The 12,007-nt window shown below is 43.9% G+C and overlaps 1 protein-coding gene across 1 annotated transcript in view; it reads right to left on the bottom strand.

The window, feature by feature from the left end:
- Window positions 1-749: 749 nt before the first annotated feature.
- LOC109382734 (adenylate kinase 7) overlaps window positions 750-12,007 on the bottom strand; it is an 83,825-nt gene continuing 72,567 nt past the window's right edge. Inside the window, exons 18-21 of the mRNA XM_019642456.1 lie at window positions 7,908-8,105; window positions 4,867-5,087; window positions 2,065-2,223; window positions 750-1,776 (exon numbers count right to left, since the gene is read on the bottom strand). Of these exons, the coding sequence (XP_019498001.1) occupies window positions 1,738-1,776; window positions 2,065-2,223; window positions 4,867-5,087; window positions 7,908-8,105 (617 nt within the window). The 3' untranslated portion in view covers window positions 750-1,737. The remainder of the gene's footprint in view (window positions 1,777-2,064; window positions 2,224-4,866; window positions 5,088-7,907; window positions 8,106-12,007) is intronic.

Genomic DNA, 12,007 nt, shown 5'->3' with positions numbered 1-12,007 from the left:
GAGTATATAAAGAACTCTTATAACTCAATAACAAAAAGACAAGCAACCCAAATAAAAAGTGAGCCTAGAACTTGAATATGCACTTCTCCAAAGAAGATGTATTGGGTTATCAGAAAAGTCATGACATATTTTTGCAATGAAAAGCATAGAAAAAAAATACGTCATGACTTTTCCGACAACCCAATACAAGTGGCCAGCAAGCCCATGAAAAGATGCTCAGTGATACACACTTCATCACCATTAAATACACACACACACACACACACACACACACACACACACACACACGTGAGTGTTGGTAAGGATGCAGAGAAATTAGAATCCTCACATATTGCTGGTGGGAATGTAAAATGGTGCAACCACTTTGGAAAACAGACTAGCAGTTCCTCCATAAGTTAAACACAGAATTACCATATGACAGCAATTCTGCTCCTAGGTATCTACCCAAAAGAATTGACAACAGGTGTTCAAACAAGAACTTGTACATGAACGTTCATAGCTCTATTCACAATATCTAAAGGTGGAAACAACCCAAATGTACATCAACAGGTGAATGATTAAACAAAATGTGGTCTACCTACACAATGGAATATAATTCAGCCATGAAAATGATGAAGTACCAATAAATGCTACAACATGGATGAACTTTGAAAACATGCTAAATGGAAGAAGCCAGACACAAAAGGCCACATATGATATGATTATGTTTATACAAAATATCCAGAATAGACAAATCCATAGAGATAGAAAGCAGATTAGTGGTTGCCTAGGAGCTGGGCAGAGGAGATAATGGGGAGTGACTGCTTAATGGGTTACAGGGTTTCCATCTGGGGTGATAAAAAAGTTCTGCAGCTAGACAGTGGTGATGAGCATACAACACTGTGAAGGTACTTAATGTCACTGAATTGTACACTTTAAAATGGTTACAATGCTAAATTTTATGTTGTGTGTACTTTACAATAAAAAAAATGCAGTTATATTGAAATTACATTATTTAAAAGGATAAAACATATATACCATTAAAATAAACCTAAACTAATTTCTCATTCAGTGTAATTCTGGGAATTCTGGAGGATTTTAGAGCTGGAAAAGACCATAGGGATTGATTGCTTACGCCTATATTGTAAAGCTAGTTTGTTGAAAATATTCGGCAACTTTCTAATTATCACAGAAGTTAGAATTATTCATCCTGTAACACGAATTTTTCTACCAAGAGGTTTCCTGTGCTCTCTGACCCATTGGTTGGAATGCTAACTCTGAACTCAGAAAGCAACCTGTGGAAACCAATCGTGTGTGACTTACTGTGACTCAACAAAGCATACATCATTCTAATGTACGTCCATCTCTAGCATCACTGGTATTTGGGCCATAACAAATTGTGTAAATGCATTAATCTACATGTTCAAATAATATACAGTCTGATTTTCTTCATGCTGAAAATCACGGGAAACATTAGTGTGCAGGATACTTAGACTAAGAATGAAATATTAAATCAATGCTTGTCCCAGAAACTACGCACAGATTCCTTTGTCAATCTACCTTTCAAATAGAGTTTTAATGAAGTAGTCACTCATCGCCATACAGCTTTTTATAATGATTCTACTCAATAAAATATTTGCTCTTAGGGAAAAAGAAAAGAACTTTCCAAAAACTGAAAAAGCATTTTTTAAAGCCATTTTTCAAATGACAATATTAAAATCATCTCTAGCTCTGTAAAGGTATGAGGTCTTAAAAGTTTCACTGCGTTTCCGGATTGTTCTTGAAGAGATACTCTGCCTATAATTGAAAGAAAGGAAGTAAGGCAACAATTCCAAAGATACTGCAAGGTATTTATGAGTCATGTATTTGTACTATTAATGCTTACCATTTTAAATAAAAGCACATAAATCTTTTACTTTCAAATAAGTAATAAAAATTATTATTATACACTGTGAAGGAATTAGAGGCTATTTCCCAAATCCCAGACACACAATTTCTTGATCTCAACTGGCTTCCCATTTAGAGTCAGGCATATTTTATTTTCAAATTGATATTTAAAAAAAGAAAAACACTTAAATCTCTTACCAGAAAATCAATGGGATCCTCTGGTCTGACCTTACAACACTCGTTCAGACCCTGCATAAGCGTTGGCATGACGTAGGTCATTAAGTAGTTTCTCAGCGGAACAGACTGGGCCTCTAGTAATTCTGTTTCTTCTCTTTTCACTTCCTCTAGTCGCTTATTCTACAAACGGAACATTTGGGGGTCGGATAAATACATAGTCAGAAAAGGGGGAACACTTCCACACAACTCACTCCACAATGTGTTAGAACTAGATCGTGCTGTAAATGTTCACCACGTTACGATAGAGATGGTGTTTCCAACCAGCAGAGAAGAGGAATGAATGGTGTTATAACAATGGGCTAGTCATTCAGAAAATAATAACCCGATCCCTACCTCACTTCTTAAACAAAAATAAGTACTAGCTGTCCAGATGAAAGAGGGAAGGAAGGAAGGAAGGGAGAGAGGGAGTGAAGGAGGGAGGGAGGGAGGGAGGAAAGAAAGAAGGGAGGAAGGAATGCTAGTAGAAAGTCTAGAATTACTGGTCTGGTGGACATGTGTTATTCCTGGCTCAGCATACCCTCTTTTGGGAAAAATTATTCCAGACTTCCTTTGAGAAATCGCCCTTCTCAGCCTAGTGTTTTAGGTGGGACTTAAGCCCATCAACCCAGCCTGCTTCTGTCCACGGGCATTAGTTAAGGATGGACTAGGGGTCGGCAAACTGCGGCTTGCGAGCCACATGCAGCTCTTTGGGTACGTACATGTGGCTCTGAAGTAAAACTGAAAATGAAAATAAAACTATCATAGTTTCATTTATACAATTTTTAAAGGATATTATTCACATAATGGTGATTTCATTTGTTTTATGGCTCTTGAATAATTTTTAAATTGTTGCGAGGGACAGGGTTGGCTCTTCCATCTCAAAAGTTTGCCGGCCCCTGGGATGGACATATCAGTAGAGCCTAAAGATGAGCCAACATGGAAGACAGAGCTTAGAGAGGGACCCCAATCCTTGGTGACATCTGAGTGGCTATATGAAGTCTTGCCTGAAGCCAGCCCTACCCCTGGGCTTGTCTATTATATGAATCCATACATTTTATTTCTAAGCCATTTTGAGTTAGCTTTTCTGTCAACTGCAAGATAAGGAGTAAAGAGTCCTAACTGATATTCATTTGAAAAGAGGTCTTTCCCAGCAAGACAGCAAACCCAGAAATCAAAATGGGAAAAAGGTTGATGGATTTGACTACATATGACATAAATCTTTTTTTTTTTATGGTCAGAAGAAACACCATAAATGGTGTGAAAAGATAAACAGGGTGTTGAGAAAAACTATTTGCAACACATTATAAAAAGCTGGGATATTACAGGTGCACACACCGTTTGCGAGGCACTGTTTGCATGCTCTTACACACATTAACTCTTGAATCACTACAGCAACTCTATGAAGTAGGTGCTACACTGGGACATGGAGTGATGTGCTCAGGGCTATGTACCTACAGAGAGTGGAGCCAGACTTGGACAGCTTGGGAGACGGTTGCCTCCCGGGGCCATTCTTGTTTCTTCTGCACTATCCTTTTCAGGAACTATTTTGTGAAATAACAAGAAAAAGACACGCAGCCCAAATGTGGGCAGAGCATAGGTGTGGCATAAGAAGAAATAGAAATGCCTAACTCACGTAGGAAAAGCTGTTAAATTCGTGATCAGAGAAACGGACACTAAAACAATGAGATGGGTTTTTGTTTATCAGATTGGCCTGCGTGAACAAAACTGAGAAAGCAGGGTTGGAGGAGGTGTAGGGAAACAGTGATAGATGATGTACTGGCTGGAGGGTAGTTTAGAAATATGTATCAAAAATTAAACGGTGTCCCCAGAGTCTGGCCTAGCAAGCCTTAGGGATTTATGCTAAGGAGATAAACGTGCACACAAAGATGTGCGCACAGAACATCCTCCATACCCTCTCTTCCTCCTTCCCTCTCTCCCTCCCTCCCTTCTGTACATTAGATAGAATCAGTGCAAAGAGGGAAATTAAAAAGCATAAAAGGGGATATGACATGTTTGGGGGAGGGGCAGGAGTTGAAATTTTCAATATGGTGTCCAGGAAAGGCCTCATTGGAAAGATGAGTTCTAGTAAGGACTCAAAGAAAAAATGGGGAAGTTAGTCACGCAGATGGCGCACGTGTGGATGCACTGGGAAATATTAGAAGCAGTCAGGTCACAAAGGACCTTGGGGGCCACGATAAGGAGTTTGGGCTTTCGTCTAATACGGTGAAGTTTAAACAGAGAATGGCCGTGATGGATCTGTATTTTAGACGGCCCTGGCAGCAGCACTGGAAGAGACTGGAGATGGACAGGGGCAGAGCTGGGGAGACCAAGGGGGAGGCCCTCACCGCATAATTCTGGCGAAAAACACTGACCCTGATGAGGAGGCGTGGGGAGCTGTGGGTGGAGTGCTATTGTAGGAAGCAGGATAGGTTAAGACTCAGTGACGAGGGGGATGAGAGGGTGGGATGAGGCTGTCCACCCAGGTTAGGTGGGTAGATAGAAGAAAATCAAATGAAATCACAAGGTCAACATGCAGCAAAATGTTACCCATTTACAGGGATGTGTGTTACCAATACTGCCGGCAGTGGCTAGTTATTATCATTATTGATAGCTAAGCAAAAGTCCATGGGCATCTTTTTAAAAATGGTACATATAACTAAACGAACAAAACTTATTTGGGGTATTTCCGTGATATTTCTCTATTAGTAGGATGGGAAGAGCAGCTGGCCTTAAATGGCTGTGCAACCCCCCCACACACACACACACAGATGCGCGCACACTCACCCACTCCTCCCAGCGGGCCATCTTCTCGGCCATCTCCGTGGCTTCATGGCGCTCCCGTTCCGCTTTCTCCATAGCCTCCTTGGCTAGGAGTTCCTCGGCAGCCCTCCGCTCCTCTTCTGCCTTTTCTTCGTCTGTTAAACCATAATTTCGAGGCTTCCCAATCTCTTTGATGAGCCTTTTGATAGCGAGTCTGTTCTGGGGGTCTTCAAGTTTTCCTACATCTTTAAATGCCAGGAGAGAGGAAGGAGATCAACACGTGTTTATATCCTGGGCTTGCCTGCAATATATTCTGAGGCCATATTCGGAAACCCTCTTTATTACTATAAACTTGTGATGGTAAACTATGTAAATTACCACACTGGGGTTTCCTTTTCTAATGACCAGCCCAGTTCAGAATTTCTTGTCTCACTGGCAAATGTCAGACCGCGGCCTGGAAGACACAGGGAGGAAGACCGGGCTTGGGCGTTTGTGTTCTGACAGTCACTGTTGATTTACGTGGGTGGACGGGGGAATGGGCTTTCTCAAAAGGAGTGAGTTCTCCATCCCTGGAAGCATTCAAACAGAAGCTGGGGCACTTCCACTGGAGGTTTCCACAGGAGAAAGTCCTGCACTTGTTGGGAGGCTAGGCTGGGTGATCTCCAGGTTTCTTTTCTGTTTCTGAGAATCAGTGATTCTGGGATACAGTTTCAAGTCATTAAAAAATTAACCATTTCAGTTAGCCTCCTTGAATAGGAAAAAGTCCAAACTCCAGAATATCTGATCAATGTTAATATGAGGACCAAGATAGAAAAGGCTTGCTGGTAAGCATGAGTTCCCCCCAGAGTCACTGAATAGTAAATTCCACACCACTCTCTTTCTTGGACTTGCTTGGAAGATGTCTGCAGAGAAGGCTGTGCAGTGGAGGCGCTTTGGTGCTCAGCACCTCCAGACCGTCTTCTGGGAAACCTCTCACCCCGCCCCCGTGTACAGCACCGCCGTGTCCCTCTCCCCCGCCCCCCCCCACCATGTTTGTACTGTATAACCTTGACCTAGACGAGAGGCGCCGCCAGGTTCTAACACGGGAAGAGAGGAAGGACAGGGCCAGTGTATCAGTGGGTGGGTGGCAACAAGCCAAGACAAAGCAAAAACAGAAAAACTCGCGTCTGCCTCCTCCTCACTGCCTGAGCTCTGACATTGAAATGTATTTCTCCCTGATTCCTCTAGTAATTACCACCGTGACATGCTTGAAAGTGCTCTGAAACATTTGAGAAAAGGCTCATTCTGGGAGAAGGGGCTCGCAGAGACCTCTGCTGCCCCCAGCAATACTTCTGCCCTGCCCCCGGGGTGGGGAGCTGCGGGCTGGGTGCAGGTGGGCACCTGACCAAACCACGACTGCTGACTTGCCCCTCTTGGAATGTGGAATTAGGACCGAAAGTCATGTCCAACTCTAGGCTTGGCTCCCGTGTAACTCCTGGGCTGTAACGCGGCCCCAGGCCACCATGTGAGCCAGAGAGGAGATAGAGAGAGGAGATGAAGAGACGTGAGAGTGGAGTCCAGAGATGCAGAGGGAGAGGGTGGGGGCCAGCATCTTTCCAGAGCTTTCTGAGGCCGGGCTGTACTCCTGACCTTGACACCCTCCCCGATGTCCAGCCTTATGACACGTTTCTCCCCTTTGCTTTTATTATCTCCCTGTGGTCAGCACGGAGAGGAGGCCCAACACAATGGGCCCAGAATATACAGGAACACAATGGCCACTCATTCACGCCTCTCCTCATCCCTGTCCTTCCCAGCATCTCCCTGGGGCTCTCCTGATCTCCCCGTACATACTTTATTTGGGGCTTTGCTGAAAAGATGACAGTTACTCACCATGGTTTCCTAGTTCTCTAATTAAGTAGGGTAAATGACTTTCCACCTTAGTAGGTGGCGAAGCCTTAGCGTTAACATATGAAACTAGCACGGACACAGTGAGATGAGGGCAAAACGCAGTCACTTCCGAGGGTGCAAACCAGAGAAGAATTTGCAGATTTGTAAGTAGTGGCTTTTTCTATTGCTTAGGAGGCCATCATTTTATGCCTTAGTATTGGTGGTAAAAACAAAATTACCATGCACAAATTGAACTCCTTCAATGTGCCAGACACTTCCTGTCTCTACCATCAGGGAACGACTCTACAAGCCGGGGATTATTTCCTGTTTCACAGATGAGAAAACGCAGGCAGACCCAGAACTGGAATCGGCTCTCCTGCCTCCTGATGACATTAGTGGTAAGATTCCCAATTCTCTAGGGTCCAAATGCTGTCCCGTCTGGCCCTTGGGAGTCAAGAGAGGCCTAGGGAGGCCCATGGAGAGAGCCTGGCCACTAAGCTTCCACCAAGCTAGGGGTTTCTCATGAAACCCAGAGGACAAAGAAGTGTCAAGATCCAGAAAACCAGAAAGAAGTTTGATTCCCCAAGCCAAGGGGAGTGGAACGGGCTATGGCAGCTGAGATGTGGAGCCAGGAGCAGTCGCGATGATGGTGAGGACAATGAGAGATCATATTTGCTGTGTGCCTGCTGTGAGCTAAGCTCTGAGCACAGTGTTTAGAGGAAACCCAGAGAAATGCACTAAGGAGATATTTGCTTCCCTGAGTAGCTATGGGGGTCAGTGGGCCGGTCTAAAGACCAAAAGGGGCTCTGTGAAGAGCACGAGTGCCCCACAAAGTTACGGGGAAGGAACGCTGCTCCCAAGGAAGCTGGGGCATGGCCCAAAGCAGCACACACACATTTCTTTGAAGTGCCCTTTTAAAAAATGCCAGTTTGGCATTCCACTTCATAATATATCCATGTTTTCATATAACAGCGTCTCCCCACCACCAAATCCTCAGGCCAGGCGACTCCCCAGGAGAGGTTTATCCCGTGACTTCCCACCCCCACCCCAGCATCTAGTTGTACTTCGCTGTTGGTCCTCCCCCAGCCCGACTGTAGACTTGCACTGGGGTTGGCCAGTGTGTGTGTGTTGGGTGGGCAGAGGGGCGACGCTTGGCAGTGGCTCTCCACTTTCACGTTATCCTTGAGTTCATCTCATACCTATATGTATCGGGTGGATTTCAAGTTCATCAAAGTAGTTGAAGACAGTCTCATCTTCGGTATTGATGTCCCGGTAGTTGCTCAGAGCCCGGAGGAACCGGTCCTGGCTGTAGTGGGTTTCCGCCACAAATCTCTCGGGAAGATTTATCACCCGCTCCTTCAGGAACTCATCCGAGGCGTCCAGCGCACAGACGAATTCTGGGCAGAAGGACAGGCTCCTGAGTTAACCCCGTGGCAGTGGAGATAGCCAGCAGGTGCTGGTGGATGACCACCACTTACCCAAATGTCTGGTATCAGCCCAGACGTCCTGGTGCTGCAAATAGCCTGACAATTGGCTTTCTTGTTGCCTCCAGGAGGTTAAATACATGCAAATCACCACTTTTCCAGAGACCACCCTCTGAGCCCAACCAGGTGGTATTCATTCGTAGGATCTATTGTTTTTCTTTCCCTCCCTCCCTTCCTTCTTTTAATAAAAGCAGCAGAAATTGTAAATAGCAAATCTTTAATAACCCTCTGGTATCTATCGTCAGCTTCCCAGTCAATCCCCAAAAAGACTCATGGCTACAAGCGAAATGCTTTGATAGCTGGTTTGCCAAATTATTAATAAAAATGGGGACTCCTCTTTAGTTTTTACTTCTCTATGCATCCAGCACTTTCCTCCCTTCATGCCACTGGCTATGAAACACCTGTATCCAGCACAACACGGTCAGTGCGTACCTAAGGTTTGACACACAGGTCATGTTCATGATGATGTCATTTTACCCACCTGTGATTTCCTTTTAAACTAAGAAAGCAGTTGCTCTCCAGCTTCTAGTACAAGTCCAATGCATATTTGTTGAGCGAACGACTGAATGAGTGATTAAAGTGCAGGTCAGTGAAGCAAACTTTCCAGGTGAGTTACTATTCTCAGATGTCCTCAACAGGACCAGAGTACACGGGTTCCTGGGTAAGCAGCCAGGTGCGTCACACATAACTAGCTACCTGTGAGAGCCTGGTGAAGCATGGGGATGATGTAATTTTTACTCAAAGACTGTATTCGTTTGCCACATCATCGTGTCCTTCTCATTTAATTGCCTTCTAATAAGCTTTCTTGACTGAGCGAGAAAAGTTAGTGTAAGTGCAAAGCCCAGAGCAGGGTGTATGGACCACGTGTGAACATTGTCTGCTTCGTGTGTTAATAGTAAAAAAAAAAAAAGGCTGAGGACAGAGTTTGTGGAGTATTCCTATAAACTCATAACCACAGTCTGCTACCACCATGATTCTTACCTAACTCAATTTAGACGCTCATCTCTGACCACCTGATTTTCATGTGTAGCTACTTGTATGTTTTGAAAAGGAAAGGGGACAGCCAGACCCCAGATGCTGGTATAGTACTTAACTTGAAATTATATTAATACATTCACTGGAGACTTAATCTATTTAGGCTCCGTGATGTCAGATATCTAGTTCAAAAATTATTCTAGTAATGCTGTGAATAATCTAAGAATCTCAAAAGGTAACACCATACCTTTTTTCCCCCCGTGATTAGAAGATGGAAGATTCCAGTGAATTGCATATTGTGAATAATAAGTGACATTACCTGCCTTCTCACTTTCGAAGAATTTTAATATGATGCAATATATTTTCCACTAGATGGTATATTTTGAAAAGTCCTTTCTCCTTTATGATTCAGAGAGAACTTCAGGATTTTGTGGTATCTTGGGATAATTACTCGGAAAGCCTCCTGCCCTTGAGTTGGCTCACTGGGGATAGCAAGTACTAGATTTCCTCTTGGTAAAAGTGGACGTAACGAGGAGATCACTGCTTTGGGCTAACTGGAGTCATGTGAAAATCTAAGTTTTAACACATTTTTCCATATATGTCAGGCAGGTGCAACTTTACACGTGTCTCCTTCATCTAGGAGATCTGAAAAGAATCAAACTGAAGAGAGGCTAACAGCAGAGGTAAAACACAATGATTTACCGCCCAGGACTGGATTACCATAGATCCAAATGTTTTAGCACTCAAATCAAGCATGGAGGCTTGTAGTAATCATGCCATTTTCTGTATCTGATGGTCCTGTGACATCTTGAGGGGGCCTTACAGACCTGGACAGGGGAGGCTGCCCCTCACCTAGCTAGCCAGCTCCTAAAGATAAGTAACAACTTACATGAGAGCAAGCTTCTCCTATGCAAGCCAACCACCCCTTTTACATAACACACACACCAGTACAATATATTCCCTGCTTGAAATCATCTCAGGGCCTGATACTAGCCAACTACAGACCAGAGCCCACAGAAATTATGCAAAACAGCCAATCCTCGAAAAAAGCTGTTCACTCTGCCCTGCCTTGCCTTTCCCATGGAAACCCCCCAAAAGGCCATGTCCTAGACTGTCCCCAGTCGCCTGCTTGGGCCTCCTGACTAAGCCCGGGACTTCCCCATGTGGTCCGGCACATCCCCTTCTCTGGGGATAGATGAGTAATAAATTCTTGTTTCAATGGCATTAGCCTCCCGTGTTGTCACTCGGTCACCTCCATAAATTAAAGTCCTACGGGTACAAATGAGACAATTCTCTAATTTCTTTTAGGAACATAGAAAATAATGACAATTTCTGGAAGGAGAGTAATTTACTAAGAACATACTAAACATTCCAAGTAGATTGTATCTGAGATGCGTTTGGACTGCGTCCAACAAAGAGAGGGTAGCCCAGTGACCATGATTCAGAATCACTCATCATTTTCCCTCTGTGTTTCCATTTCCTTGTCTTAGGGAGGGGGTTCATTCACTCGCTTTTTGGAGGCAGTGGAGTGAGAAGACCCGGGTTTGATTTTCAGCCCTCCCGTTCACCAGCGCGGTGAACTTGGATAAATCTCTGGGTTTTAGCTTCTGGCAGGGGTAAAGGTGGGAGCAATTTCTGCCTTGGAGGATTGTGGAAACATCCACTGAGCTCATACCTCGTGTGACAAATGGTTAGTTGAGCTGAATTTTATCTACAGAGGGTGCCAAAAATATGTATACACATTTTAAGAAAGGAAAAAACTATTAAAATTGTAATATTCAATATATACCAATAACAAAAGATAAATACAAGTTGCATTTGACTTCTGCAATGACAAGAGGTGCTCAAAGTGGTGACCATCAGTTTCCAGACACTTCTGATTACGATGAACTACTGCTTGAGCAACATTGACCAAAGTATCCACTTGTATCCGTTTTTTTTGGCACCCCCGGGATTTATGCATTGGCGAGATGAATATTGCCCGCAAGTGATAAACTCTTAGAAACTGGACAGACCTGGTTATTTAGAGTAATCGACTTTGCTTTGGAACTTTTTCTGAGCAAATACATAAATAAATGGAAAATCTGAGACCACCTATCCCTTTGGCCTTCCTCCACGTTCCTGCCACCGGTTTCAGAGCCCTCAGGCAAACGATAAACCTCTGCCCCTGAGGATGACAGCTTGCTGGCGGTCTCAGTGCTTCCATAAGCTTCACTGCAAGCTGTGCCTGGACCAAGATGAGGAGATGATTACAGCCATGAACCGACTTTCTTAGGGACTTTGACACAAGTGAGCAGGACCTTTTGAGTTACAAGTGTTGGCACCCGGGGCAGGCAGCCCCAAGGTATCTCACTGTGGCATGTTGATTATTTTGAATTAAAGTTACTTAAGGAACTGCCCGTGCAAGAAGAAAACCCTGACCTCTCTATCCCCCTAAAAGCGGGAGATAAATCTCCCATGTGACAGGTGACTTCCCTGCCCCTGAGGGCCAAGAGGCAACCTTACCACAAAATTTAGAGGAGAAAGCGTGTCTAAATAAGCGTTGTAAGGCCTTTCCCAATTTACTACCCAATCCCAAACTTTGGGTAGATTCCTGACTAAGGAATACCCCAGATTTGCTTATATTCCTTTCTAATGAGCACTGTTTTTCTTTTTTCTGCCAATTTCTCACAAATGTATTGTTTCTTTGTCTAAAAAATATAAAAGAGTGCCTGGTTTGATCATTTCTTTGAGCCTCATTTTATGATTTGAGCATCTTATGATTTTCTTGTGCACACATATTAAGTTGGTTTTTCTCTTGTTAATCTAGTCACGTCAATTTTATTATCTTCTTATTAGTC

This window comes from Hipposideros armiger, unplaced genomic scaffold, assembly GCF_001890085.2.
Source record: "Hipposideros armiger isolate ML-2016 unplaced genomic scaffold, ASM189008v1 scaffold_69, whole genome shotgun sequence".
Lineage (NCBI taxonomy): Eukaryota > Metazoa > Chordata > Mammalia > Chiroptera > Hipposideridae > Hipposideros > Hipposideros armiger.
This window is presented reverse-complemented; position numbering and strand designations above follow the sequence as displayed.